This window comes from Humulus lupulus, chromosome 2 (genome assembly GCF_963169125.1).
Source record: "Humulus lupulus chromosome 2, drHumLupu1.1, whole genome shotgun sequence".
Classification (NCBI taxonomy): domain Eukaryota; kingdom Viridiplantae; phylum Streptophyta; class Magnoliopsida; order Rosales; family Cannabaceae; genus Humulus; species Humulus lupulus.
The window spans coordinates 280671242-280686682 of record NC_084794.1 but is presented as its reverse complement, the minus strand read 5'-3'; the positions used below and the strand labels follow the sequence as shown (position 1 = coordinate 280686682).

Genomic DNA, 15441 nt, shown 5'->3' with positions numbered 1-15441 from the left:
GATGTAGACATTGTAAAGCAAAGCGATTTTGCCATGAAACTACTGGCTTTTGTTGTGCTGATGGAAAAATTTCTCTGGCCACAAATAATGTACCAAATGAGCTTTATGCGTTGTTTACATCCAACAGTAGTGAATCTGCACATTTCTGAACATACATTCGAACTTATAACAATAAGTTTGCGTTTACATCGTTTGGTGTTAATTTTGATAAAGAACTCTGTCGAAGAAATAGAGGAATATATACTTTCAGAACCCAAGGACAAATCTATCACTATATCAACGACTTGCTCCCTTCCAATAGTCGTCATTCTTATCTCCAATTGTATTTTTACGACATGGAGCATGAATTACAAAATCGAATTTCAGATTCAGACAGAATGGAGCCATCAATAGTAACCCAGCTCATCAATATTCTTCACATCAATCTTTATTCCATTTTTTTCGTTCACTTGGATATTTCCCTGATTTGGAAAAATAAATCATTCATATAAAAATAGATGCTGAACTTGATCAACGTGTATTCAATACCCCTACATCCTCACAGGTTGCAGTGATATGGGTAGAAAATAATGACAGAGATTAACCAAGAGGACGTAACATTCTTGTGTATAACCATTTTGGTAGAAATCACAAAGTTTAGTATTACTTTGGGTGTTATTGTGACGCCCCACATCACTATGGCTGCTTTCTAGAATGACGACTGGCCCTACAAACCAAGACAAGTCTTTCCAGCGTGCTTTGTCCTCACTCGCACACTTCCTGGGAAAACTTCCCAGGAGGTCACCCATCCCTAGATTACTCCAGGCCAAGCACGCTTAACCATGGAGTTCTCAAGTGATGGGCTACCGAAAAGAAGATGCACCTTCCTGATATAGGTAGTACCAATCAATCCATTTAAGCCTTTTTCAACTGTGTAGTCCCATACCTACACAGTCTTAGAATCATTACACTTGACCTTCTCCAGGCGGTGTGGGATTGCACAGCTTACCCGGTTTTTCCCCTTACGGATCACGAGATTTTGACTGTCACAATCACCCCCCCTTACGGGCCCGACGTCCCCGTCGGCCACACTTCCGGCTGGGTCAAGGCTTTGATACCATTATGTGACGCCCCACATCACTATGGCTGCTTTCTGGAATGACGACTGGCCCTACCTCACTCACACACTTCTTGGGAAAACTTCCCAGGAGGTCACCCATCCCTAGATTACTCCAGGCCAAGCACGCTTAACCATGGAGTTCTCAAGTGATGGGCTACCGAAAAGAAGATGCACCTTCCTGATATAAGTAGTACCAATCAATCCATTTAAGCCTTTTTCAACTGTGTAGTCCCATACCTACACAGTCTTAGAATCATTACACTTGACCTTCCCCAGGCGGTGTGGGATTGCACAGCTTACCCGGTCTTTCCCCTTACGGATCACGGGATTTTGACTGTCACAGTTATGATCCACTGCAATATCCGATATTATTTCCTTTTGGTGATACTGGTTGACATCAAGGGATTCAAAGGATTAGAGGAAGCAGATCAAAGTACAATGAAACAAACCCATCAATAAATCCTCAAGAATCAGCCACTGCAGAAGAACTACATGCAACAGAAGAGCGAGGTTAGACTATAGTATTAAAAATTTATAAAAATGCATTTAGTATATACATGCAAGTTAGTAACATTTCCTTCACATTCAACTTTTTTAGGATTAAACCAACAAATAAAGTGTCCAATAGCTTCATGTCGCGAATATTATTGCTACAAGTTGCAAATCAGAGAAAATGTCAGATCAATTTTGCTGCTTTCTGGTCGATTATTGTAGCAATTTGTAGTTGATATGTATGTGAAGATCGAGACCTCAAGACTAGATTATTTTAGAGGCAAGCAATAACATATTCGATCAGAGTTGTATCAAGGTATTGTTGATACAATTACGCTTGGGGAAACAAATCCTTCTAATGTTGGGAAATGAATTATACTCCCATCTTCTTTTATTGGAGGTCCAAGAGACATGAGAAAAAGATATATGGAAGCAATGACTTTAGTTCAACGTTACGACAAACCTGACATTTTCTTAACTATGACATGCAATCCAAACTGCCTAGAATTTACAAATGAACTAAGTCCAAACGAGGAGAGTCAAAATCGACCTGATTTGGTTGCTCGAGTCTTTCATGCGAAATTAGAAGAATTAAAGGACCAATTATTCAAAAGGCAAATATTCAGAAAAGTGTCAGCATATGTCTATGTTATTGAGCACCAAAAAATGGGTCTTCTGCATGCCCACTTTTTAATTATCTTACAAAATGAGTGGAAACTCCATGCACCAGAATCTTTTGATGAGATCGTATCCACAGAGATACCTGATAAAAACAAACATCCATCTCCATAACTGTAACTCCCATTTCTTTTTACAAATACATTATAAACAATTATGAAAGATAAGAGAAGATATTTTTATTCATACTTTTTGAGTGCATTACAATGCTAACCGAATGCTAGAGCTATTAAGTAAAGTGGAAGAATAACTAATGAATATGCAACTATAACATTCACGGGCATTTCATTAGTATAATACCCATAGAATGATGCTAAATACAAGCAAACAATCACTAAAGTTATGAACAATAAAGAGAAATTCATGATTTGATGATGAATTTTATCTAGAAGGTTAAGAGATAAAGAAGTTGTGCAAGTAAATGGTTGAAGGAACAAGTATTTATAGGACAAAAACTAGCCGTTTATGACCGTTGGTGAATAGTGATCCTGACCGTTGGGGATATAGTTGTTTTCTATTATGGGATTTTAACAATTCTAAGTTGTTGAAGTAACCAACAGGTGGGAATAATTAATTTATGGGTGTTAGAGAAACATTTTCAGAAAAGTTTATGAGTAAAAAATGTTAAACTAAGTAATATAGGAAGATTGGGAAGTTTTCATTTTTTTACTATTCACCGGGTACTATTCATAGTGGGTCCCACAATGAGGTCTGCATGGGTCCCACAGCGGGGTCCACCCCATGGTTCCCACATGATGATGCAGTAGTGATACAATGATAACATTAGCAAACCACCATGCTTATATTTTGAATATTTTATTTTTCCACTATGCTTATATTTTAAATATTTTATTAGCATAGTAACCCAAAATTTTCCTATAAATAGCCCTTCCAAAACTCATCTTGAATCACAAAAGCCTCATTTTCTTTCTCTTACTCTACCCAAAAATCTTCTTAACACCTTTCTAAAGTTTTAAACCTTGAAGATCTAGGCGAAGTTCTGTCCGTAACGATAGCCTACGAAAACCTTTTAGGTAAGCTCTTTCCCGAGCCTTTCATTTCAGTTATTTAGTTATTATATATGTATAGATTATTTTACTATGCCGTTATAATGCCAAAAGTTATATATAGATTATTTTACTATGTTGTTATAATGCCAAAATTTATATATAGATTATTTTATTATGCCGTTATAATGCCAAAATTTATATATAGATTAATTTACTATGCCGTTATAATGCCAAAAGTTAAATATAGATTATTTTACTATGCCGTTATAATGCCAAAAATTTATATATATATTAATTTACTATGCCGTTATAATGTCAAAAGTTATATATAGATTATTTTACTATGCCGTTATAATGCCAAAATGTATATATAGATTATTTTACTATAATGCCAAAATTTATATATGGATTATATTACCATGCCGTTATAATGCCAAAAGTTATATAGATTATTTTACTATGTCGTTATAATGCTAAAATTTATATATAGATTATTTTACCATGTCGTCATAATTTACAATGTTAAAAATTGAAATATAAACTATTTTTTTTATGTATCGTTATAATACTAAACTTATATAGGCTATGGTCACACTTTGGACTATTTGGACTTTTATTATATGACCTTATTCCCTATTATTATGGACTGATACTATGACCTGGACATTTCCGTATGACCATGACCATGACCACGACTTTTAGACCTGGATCTTGCCATGGACAATTATAGTATGACCATATGCCTGGACATAAAATAAGAAGAAAAGAAAAAAAAAATAGTATAACAACAATTATAAAATAAAATTACATCATGTAGATTTTATGTAAGTTAATAGTTTGTGTTTTTATCAGGAAGCTAACAATTTCGGTTGTTTTATCAAGACGCAAGGTAAGTAGAATCCTCATCTACAATACAAATCTTTTATGTGTCTTATGTGCATTTATATGCTTTATATGTTATCCTGCCATGCTTTTATGCATAAGTTATTTTTAAGAATGTTATATTTCTTATGCATAAGCACGCTTAATGTTCACAAACAAGTTATTGAAAGCGTTAAAGAAGAAGTGCTGCTTGGGAGACCTACGTCCCAAAAATGCAAGAAGGGAGATGTACTTCGCTATATAATGAATGTTTATGAGGGAGAAATTCCCTATTATCATGTTTATGTTCAGGTGGGAATGTGATTCCCTATGTAAGGCCGGCAGCAGCATCCTCTAGGGCCCAAAAGAACGGAAAGTGAAAGAAAGAAAGAAAATACATAGCATGTTGCACGTTTATTTTAATGCATGTGAGGTAGTTATTCTGCTTACTGAGCCTTAGCTCATCAGATAATGTTTTGTATTGTAGGTAAGAGGCCCCAAATATAAATTGTGGATGAGTATACGTGGAGCCAACATGACTGTACATATGGGGCTGACCTGAAGGGAATGGAGTTCTGCTATGCTATTTTATAAATAAACGAGAAACTTGATTTTATATTTATATTTCATAAAAAGTATTTTGTGAACTTTATAATTTACATAAAGCTTTAAAAGTATTTCATGAACTTTGTAATTTACATAAAGCTTTTCAATTTATCTATTGGATACATTTTTAATTCTACATTAAGGTGTAGTAACGCCACAGAAATTATTTATAAAAGTATTGAGATTTGTATGTAAGATAAAGTTTTTATTTAGTTTGTGGATATTGTATGGTTTGAAGTTATGAACATTTATGTATTGTTTAATAAAGTTTTTGTAAATTCAGAATTTCAGTATTGTTGTATTTAGGTTAAAATTTGTTTTTACACTATATATGTATGTTAAGAAAGGAGGTTGTTACAATAACGCTGTTGTGAAGCACATGATGCATGGACCATGTGGAGTATTGAATCCATCAAATGTTTGCTTGAAAGGAAATTGTGGATGCAAAAGTAATTATCCAAAGAATTATGCAACTGCAACAACTATTGGAAACGATTGCTTCCCAATATATAGACGCTCAAACAATGGAATGACTGTGAAGGTCCGAGGACAAAATCTAGACAATCGTTGGGTTGTTCCATACAACCCGTATCTCCTTGCAACATTTGACTCTCACATTAATGTAAAGATTTGTTCTACAATAAAAGCAGTGAAATATCTTTACAAGTACATTTATAAAGGTCATGATCGTGTCGCTTTCAACTTGGTTTCTGAAACAAACAATCAACAAGTTGGTGAAATCCAACAATTCCAGTCAGCTCGATAGATTGCTCCCCAGAAGCAATGTGGAGAATATATGGATTTATTATCAATGAGATATCCCCAACAGTGTATAGTTTGCATTTGCATCTGGAGGATCAACACCTGGTCACTTTCCAAGCAAATGACGATTTAATTAACATCCTCAATTTAGACCGTTCAAGAAAAACTATGCTAACATAATTCTTTGCATTAAATCGAGTAGATGAAAATGCAAAGAAAATACTATACAAACAAATTCCAGAATATTATGTTTGGAACCATCAACACAAATAGTGGACTCCACGAAAAACAAAAACAATCGTAGATCGTATTGTTACAGCAAATCCATTTGAGGGTGAGCGTTATTTTATGCGGATATTTCTAAACCATGTAAGGGGACAACTTTCCTTTGAAGATCTTAGAACAGTCAACGACATTTTGGCCCCCACATTTCGTGAGGTAGCAACAATGCATGGTTTGTTACAAAGAGATAGTAGCTTAGAAGACTGTTTACATGAGGCATCTTTATATCAAATGTCATCCAGTTTGAGGCGACTGTTCGCAAAAATATTGGTATATTGTAATCCAACCAATCCAAGAGACCTTTGGGAACGTTTTGAGGAAGATATGTCACTTGATTTCAAATCATCAGAAGATTCTACATCGACTGCAAGATATCACGTATTAAGGTCAATCTCTTCTACAATTGAATCAATGGGGAAAAACATTAACTCTTACCATCTTCTTGATGAAGACATTTCTTTCGATGGAAATGAATTTCAATCTAGAGAAATCGATGATGAGTTGGGTGTTGAAATTCCAGAAGAAGATATTACATCTTCAAGATCACTTAATAGTAAGCAACAACAAGTGTATAATGTAGTGTTGGAAAAAGTTTTATCAAACCAAAATGCTGCATTCTTTGTAGATGGCCCAGGTGGGACAGGGAAAACATTCCTATACAGGGCACTTCTGGCAACAGTACGATCAAGAAACTTGGTAGCACTTGCAATTGCTTCATCAGGTATGGCTGCATCTATACTTCCAGGAGGTCGAACAGCTCACTCACGCTTTAAGCTTCCACTTGTTACTGACGAAAAAAACCACATGTTGTGTGAGCAAACAAAGTGCACTTGCAAACCTTCTTCGTGCAACAAAATTAATAATATGGGATGAGGCACCGATGACAAGAAAACAACACATAGAGGCATTAGACAAAATGCTCCGAGACATCAATGATTCTGACATAGCCTTCGGTGGAAAAGTTGTTGTTTTTGGGGGGAGATTTTCAACAAGTATTACCTGTGGCCCGTAAAGGAACTAGACAAGAGCAGGTTAATTCCAGTCTAGTTCATTCTTACTTGTGGCCTACATTGACTAAGTTTTGACTAACTGAAAACATGCGAGCAAGATTAGATCCAATGTTTTCAAATTATGTGTTAGCAGTAGGTAATGGATTGCCACCCACCAAAAAAGATGAAAACATAAAAATACCAAATGGGATGCTTGTTCCCTATGATGATGACAAGACTTCATTAGATAACTTAGTACAAGACGTTTTCCACAACATTCAAGAATATTCAGGAAATATGTCAACTATGATGAACCGGGCCATACTAACACCAAAGAATAGTTTTGTCGATGAAATAAATGCATTGTTAATACAAAGATTTCCAGGTAAAGCCTAGCGATATTACAGTGTAGATGAGACAATAGATAAAACTGAGCAATCAGTTATGGAAGATTTCTTAAGCACATTAACGCCTAATGGACTTCCGCCTCATGAATTATTACTAAAGAAAAATTGTCCCATCATGCTCCTAAGAAACATTAATCCTTCAGAGGGACTATGCAATGAAACTCGTTTGATTTTTCGGGCTTTCGATCGAAATATCATAGATGCTGAAATTGTCATTGGACATCATATGGGAAAAAGAGTCTTCATTCCAAGGATACCGTTCTTACCAAATGTGGATGATAATAGTGGTTTTCCATTTAAGCGAACTCATTTCCTATAAGATTAAGTTTTGCAATGACCATAAATAAGTCACAAGGCCAAACATTGGATTATGTTGGGATTGATTTACCACAACCAGTATTTTCTCATGGTCAATTATACGTGGCTTTGTCAAGGGCAAATACATCATCTACAGTGAGGATTTTAATTCGATCGGTGACTACTGATAAGCTTGACAAAAACTACACCAAAAATATTGTGTACATAGAATTATTATCATCATCATGTTTAAATTAATGTTTACGTAGGTAACATTCACAAATTTTATTACTCTATTCTCAATCCATTATTCTATTATTCCATTATTTCATAAAATAATAATTCAAATACATTATATTTATGTGTGTAATATTCTTCTATCTTTACAGGGAAAAAATGCCAACAATATGTACCTCGATCAACGAGATCACGCCAAATACAAAACCTTGAAAAATCAAGATGATTGTGGCAGACAAATCTCCAAAGCGAACAAGTCGTAACTCAGCAGTCAAATACCAAAATCTAATATTAATCGACCAACAAGTATCATATTTGTTATAATATATATTAGTTTGAAAATTACTAATACTCTCCTAAATGAATGTAGCATACCTCTATTTATCATTTGCAACTCATATAATACAATATTAACCATTATTTCTTTAAATTTTGGTTCAGGGGAATCGAGTCCAATCAATAATTTATGGAACAGATATTGACTCTAGGGAGGACACTTTAAAATAGTTTCACTCTTATATCAGTGACACCCTTGTCAAAAACACCAACCCAAGGTACAAGATTGGAACATATGAATATGATTGGACCATCAACTCAAGAACACTAATAGAAGATGTAGAAGAACAAGACAATCAAATAAAAGCTCCAAAATATAACATCATTCCATTTACAGACTTGCACTCTTACAAAGACTCAGCTGAACGAATAGGTATTTCAAATTTAATTCTTATACAAATTTATTATCGTCAAAATAACCATTTTCTTATTTCAATATGTAGATTTCTTAGCTGTTGCAATCTAGATTGAATCAACAAAAGAGATAACCACAAAATTTCAACAACAAACAATCCAAGAGATATATCTTATCGATGAAAGGTAAAAAAAATAAAAACATACTTTCAATTAAATTTAGTATTGATATTACTTTACAAAATGTACACTAACATTTTCTATTCAATCTAATTTGTCAGCTTCAACCCAATAAAATTGACTATGTGGGGTCGGTTTGTCCAAGAAGAATGCCAAACAATAACAAAAATTATTGAAGAATACCCAATAATATTGGGAACACAAATTGTTGTTCGAACATATAGAGGTACTTAGAAATACATAACTTATATATTCTTATATCTTTGATATACTTTCATTAATATAAATCTCAATTTGAACACAGGATTGTCCCTATCATCACGTTCATCAAGTACCTTCACAATCAATCCTCAAATTCCAGAGGCAACTGCATTGAAGCAATGGTAATACTCTCATATTAAAATACACATATTGCTCAAATTATATTACATTTAATTATATTATTTTATACAATCTTCCTATATTTATTAACTTTTATTACTATTCACTTTTTATTCTAAAGGGCGAATAATAATACACTGAAAATCAAAAGTATCATTGAAACATCATTCACACATCCATCTACTACTCTATGATCTATTGGACTTCAAAAAACCATGAAGATTTGTGATATTCCCTGTGCGATGAAGGATTTGCAACCTCTAGAGGTAAATATTACTTTTTTATTTAAATTTAATAACAAAGTACAATTTTTAACTTTCTAAATAATAATTTTTATTTGATGTAGAAAACATACTTTTGGATAGATGCAAAGATAAATATAATTGATTCTGCCCAAATGTACTATTACATGTCGTGTGCGACATGCCATAGAAAAATACGACATAAATATGACGAAATAATTATTTGCAAAAATCCAAACTGCAAACAGCGAGCCACCCCCACACCACAGTGAGTAGATTTTATTTAAATTTATACATAAATTATAAATTTTAAAAAATTAATATTCACATTAAAACTAATATATTTAAATACATTTTAAGTGCTAAGGCATATGTGCAACTAGAAGACAATACTGGAAAACTCGGTGCTGTTATGTTCGGAGAAGTAGTAGAAGAGACATTTGGTAGTTCTACAGTCCAGTTGATGGAAAATTCTACAGAGGTAAGAATAAATATTACTACATTTCTAAATAATACATATAAAAAAATCCATAATTTCTATTAACTAACTCTAAATTGTTCTTGCAGGAAATTCTTCAATACATTGAAAGTATTGCGAATAAATTAGCAACAAAAAAATAGACAATCAAATTGTCTGCAGATGAAGAAAAAATGAAGAATGTCAAATACAAGCATTTCATTATTCTCTCCATTGAAGCCGCACAAGATGACAACAAAGATGAATCATCATCCTAAATTACAAACACAAATTAACTCCTTTCTTTATTTTTTATATTTATTTATTTATTCAAACAAAATTACATTCTTTATTAAACTATAGAGAATTTTATTTCTATTTTTCTATTTACGAAGGTCTACCATTTAAAACCGTTCAATAGCAAAATCACTCGTTCGGAAACAAAACTACCAAATACTTATCAACAATGTTATTGTTTGAATTCCAACAATATTTTTTAGTGATATATTTATGTCATACATTAAATTAAATATTGTCTTTTAAAATATATGACACTGATTATAGGAAATTTACTCATTTCGTACCCATATTTTTGCAAATATAGGGTACCAAAACGATACTTACAAAAATATACTGTACCAAATGATTACCTACCATTGATTAAATAATAAATTTTAATACGAAAGTTAAAAAATAAAACTAAGTTCACACATTTTCTCAATACAACTAAATAAATCTACATTGCATGTTGCTTATATATATATATATATATATATGAGGTTACGTGGGTCCACTTGTCCAACCAAGTATAGAATCAATGCCTTTCAACTTATTTCTACTATATTTTAAGAATATTTACATCTCATATGATTTTTTTATAATAATTTCATCTTCTTCATTCTTTCGGATATAAAGAACATATTTAAAAATTATATTTTCCTAAAATTGTAAAAATGATAAAAAGAAAAGTCCTAAATTTTAAGAATAGAAAAATACTTAGTAGGTAAATATTATGATGTCATATATGGAAAATTTTGTAAATAATATGAAGAATTGATTGTTTATTTTTTGGTTGTACGAGAGATCAACATTTTACTTAGGCAAATTCATTCAAGAAACGACATGTCGTAGAAAAGTCGACATAATATAGTAGCTTAAGATGCATTTTCGTAGTAATTAATTATTATACTGCTTTCTCATATAGAATTTATGATGAAGAATACACAAAACATTAAATAGTACAGTGAAAGTAGGCCTGGGATTTTCTTCTTATTGAATAATTAACACTGACAAAGATGGAAGAAAAGCCTATTACATATCACTTACTAGAGGGAGTATAGTAGAATTGAGCTCATCCAAAACACTATCCCAAATTCTTTTACCGCCAAAATTGAGATTATATTTTGACCTCTTATCAGGGAAAAACAAGCCAAAGTTCTTCTCCAACTCTGGCTCCTTAAGATTCTCATTAAACATGGCAAACAAGTAAGTCTCAATAGGTCTATTAGGCCTCTTAGGAGAACCTCCCTTAACATGTCTTATGAGATTAGAAAGGTAAGTCTTTGCATTGTCAAAACTAGTCCCGAACCCTCCGGCGGACGGCCAACCGCTCTCAGACACAACCACATCCAAAGAGCCACCCCAAGCCCCCTCAAGAGCAGAGTAAAAAGCATCCAACATAGCATCAAACAGGTTTTGGTAACCAAGTCCTCCGTCCCATACCACAACAGATGGTGAAGTGAACAAAGCATAAGAAAGTGAAATGTCTCTGGGGTTTCCAGAGTATGCAAAATAAGGGTAGATATTAGCAAGAATAGGTGTTTTTGCAAAGACTAAATGCCCAACAATTGGGTCAATATATGATCTAACATCACTTCTGAAAGCACCAGCTGATGGAGGAAAGGAGTTTCCTATCAAAGTCATGTCAATGGCTGTGGAGACCTTGATTTGGTCTTGAAGACCAGCTGATCTGACTGCATTGAATATGTTCACTAGAGCTGGGAGAACAAACTGTGAGAACCTGACTGTGTCTCCGCTCACTGGATTCACTTCATTCCCAACTGCAATGTACCTGAATCTCACACTTGGCCAGAAGTTGAGCACATTTCTTTGCACCCATGAGGCTGCATTTGAAGGGTTTGCCAGGCTTTGAAGGTCGGAGTTGGGAACGCCGAGCATGAGCTCGATGTTTGAGCCTCTGAGTGCATTCAGAGCAGCCTGGTTTGGGTCATAGATTCTCATTCTGAAGATGTTGTTTGACCTGTAAAGAGCTACAACTTCTGATGCTGGTGGGAGATTGTTGCCTAGCATCCCATAACAAACGCCTATTGATTGTGCACCTGTATGCAATTTAGACTTTGTTTAGTATATTTAGTTAATAGAACTCACAAATTATATATTGTCATTAGTGAAGATTATTTTATACAATCAAACACTAGTTATCATTAGAAGAAATCTTATAGATTATGTCAAGCTTTTATTAGACTAACTCCAAATATATACCTCAAGGAGACTAGCATTTCTTTTTTGATATACCAAATAGCACATTTGTCTTTAGAATGAGGCATGTAACATTTTGTAATTGGTTAAATTTAATATGGAAATCCATATATTTTAATTTAAAATATTAATGCCATTGAATGGTGGTATTGGGCATATATAGGGTGCCCCATAACAATATTTTTGTCCTTAGGTTCAACCCTTAATTTTTTTTTTTTATTTCAATCCAAAATGTAATTTTGAGTTTGTTTTAAATCAAACAAAATCTTTCGAAGACCTAAATATCCTTAATTTACTCTAAACAATTTAAAATCTATTTTTCGAATTTTTATTATTTTATACAAAATAAAAACTAAAATAAAAATTATTTGAAACAAAAAAAGTTAGTTGATTTAATACTTGAATATTAAATATCATTATAGGCTTTAAATTAATTAAAAATATATTTTTTTATCTTGTTTTAAATAACTTTATTTTGAAAAAAACAAAAATAATTAATTAATTAATTAATTAATTTGATAAAAATATTCTATACGATAAAAATGTTAAAAATAAATTTGAAATATATTAAGATATTAAAGGTAAAGGTAAATTAGGCCATTAAAAAATTAGTTTGAGATTACTCCGAGCTGAATTGAAAATTGTTATTTATTTATTTATTTTGAAAACCGAGCCAAATAGTATATTGTCTTCTAAATAGTATTTTTTAATATAAATATAATTTTCACACTATATATATATTTCATGTACAACCTATAATTCTAAATATTACACTAAGAAGTACATATATATTTACAAAATAAAATATTTGTATTTTAATGTTATTATTAGCTAAATTTTAACATTAATTTTTATATGCTAATGATTATATACGAAAATTTTAAGTTTAAATATTATTATTTTAGTAACTAGTTTACTAATTTTTGCATCACACACTTTATCTTTATTTATGTAATAAAAAAACAATATTATATTAACAAAAAACTAACAAACTTTGGTAATATCTCTTCTATATAATAAGTGTGTAGATAACACAAATTTTTTATTTTAACGGTTTTGTATTTTTTTTAATGTTAACTTTAACGGAATATTCTTATATTTAACATAATATTCTTATATTTAATAGCAGTTTGTAAACACTTAAACTTAAATAAAATAAAATAAATAATTAAAAAAATTAAAGTAAAGTATTTTTGAGATATATGATAATGATTTAAAAATAATAAATAATTAAATAAATAAAATATGATATTTTTAAGATATTTTACAATGATAATTATTTTAAAATAATAAATAATTAAATAAATTAAAATATGATATTTTTGATATATTTTACAATGATAATTATTTAAAAATAATAAAACCATATATTTTATAACTTAAATAAAATTTAATTAAACTTAAAATCACTTATTAGAATAATATCATATTAGATGTATAATATAATTTGCTGTGAATTAGCAATAAATTATTATTTTTTTTAAAAAACTAGCAAGAAACTTAAATTTAAAATTCTCCTATAATATTTAATATTATATTAAACATATAATATATAATCTCTTGTTGTCAATCCCAAATTCAAAACTAGAACAAACATAAACTTAAATAAAAATTAATAAATTATTTAATTAAAATATGATATTTATTTCAAAATTTATATGACATTAATATAAATTTAATAAAAATAATTAATAAATTTTATAAATAAAATTAAACAAACATACATATTGTACGTTGCTTGTATCTGAATCTAATCTTATATGTGCACACTCTGTTTTGGGACACAAATTGCATAATTGAGCATGTAATCGTGTGTGTATATATATATATATATATATATGTATGTATATGGTGAAACATTTATGATTAAATTTTGAGAGAGAGAGAGAGAAGAGGGAGAGACCTGAAAGAAGGGCAAGATTTGTAAGTATGAATCCCAAAAGAAGCAATGTTGTAGTTGCCTTGAGAGAAAGAAATTGAAAGAGAGCCATTAGAGACACAAAATAATAAAACCAAATCCGCTTTGAATGGTGTGTTTTGGACCTTTCATCACTACTTGAGCTGTTTATATAGGAAAAAAAAATATGTATGTATGAAGATAGATTATTAATTAGTCTAATTACACATATATATATAATTAATGTGTTTCAAAAAATAGATTAGACTTTAAGTATGTATATATCATATTCATATATGTCAATTTATGCTTATCATTTTCAGTTGTTTAATATGTAGGAAATACAAAGACTAGTACAAGGCCAATCAGGTGTGATATGGTTCAACATAAACACTTGTCATTCTTATATTATCAATATTCAATTTATGCTTATCTCTTCTCTCTAATTTTTTTATTTATATATGATATGGAGTATAATCAAATACATTTATGGTTTGTTCTCAAAAAATATATATATCTTCTATATAAAATGTGGGTAAATAACATAAATTTTTTATTTTAATGATTTTTTTTTGTTATTGTTAACTTTAACTGAATATTATAAATATTTAACAGAATATACATTTAAAATTTATTATTAATTATAAATAAATTCAAATATTAAAAAATATCATTATTATAATAATATTTAATACAAAACTAAATATTTTATAATTATATTAACATAAATTCAAATATTATAAAATATTATTATTATAATAAAATATAATACATAATTTTTAATTTTTATTAAAAAATTTATTATTTATATTTATAAAAAAACCTATATTTTTTTATTAGTTATAATGTAACTTAACTAAAATATATATTTATATTAAATAATATTATAAATACATTATATATAAGTATAGTGTGTACAAATAATATGATCGTATAACTATATTAAATATTATAATAACATTTATTTTCTATCAATAATAAAATGAACCTCTTCTCTAATTATGAATGTGTGATTTGAATAATATCATGAATATTTTATATATTAAATAACGTAGTTTATGATCTAAAATGTTATCATATATATATATATATAAATTAAAAAAAACTATAAATAATGTTTAAGTTTAATTTTTCTTTTAATATATTTATCCCATTTTTTTATATATATAATATTGTTTATTTATTTAAAATTTATATAGCAATCATAAAAATTTCATAAATATATTTAATAATTTTTTTAAATAAAACTAAGCAAATGTACTCCATCTAGTATATATATACATTTATGATGTATATCACCTACCCAATTGATTATTTTTTTATTTATAATTTTTTAGTTGCTAAAAATAAAGGCATTATTCCCTTTTATTAGTTA

The 15441-nt window shown here is 30.1% G+C and overlaps 1 protein-coding gene across 1 annotated transcript; it reads right to left on the bottom strand.

Annotated features, from left to right (window-relative positions):
* Positions 1 to 10909: 10909 nt before the first annotated feature.
* On the bottom strand, positions 10910 to 14231 carry LOC133819522 (glucan endo-1,3-beta-glucosidase, basic vacuolar isoform-like). The gene is made up of 2 exons (XM_062252793.1): positions 14073 to 14231; positions 10910 to 12009 (listed from the first exon to the last, which is right to left on the bottom strand). Exons 1-2 carry the CDS (start codon positions 14158 to 14160, stop codon positions 10982 to 10984), a joined length of 1116 nt encoding a protein of 371 aa, XP_062108777.1. The 5' UTR covers positions 14161 to 14231; the 3' UTR covers positions 10910 to 10981.
* Between the last annotated feature and the right edge of the window lie 1210 nt (positions 14232 to 15441).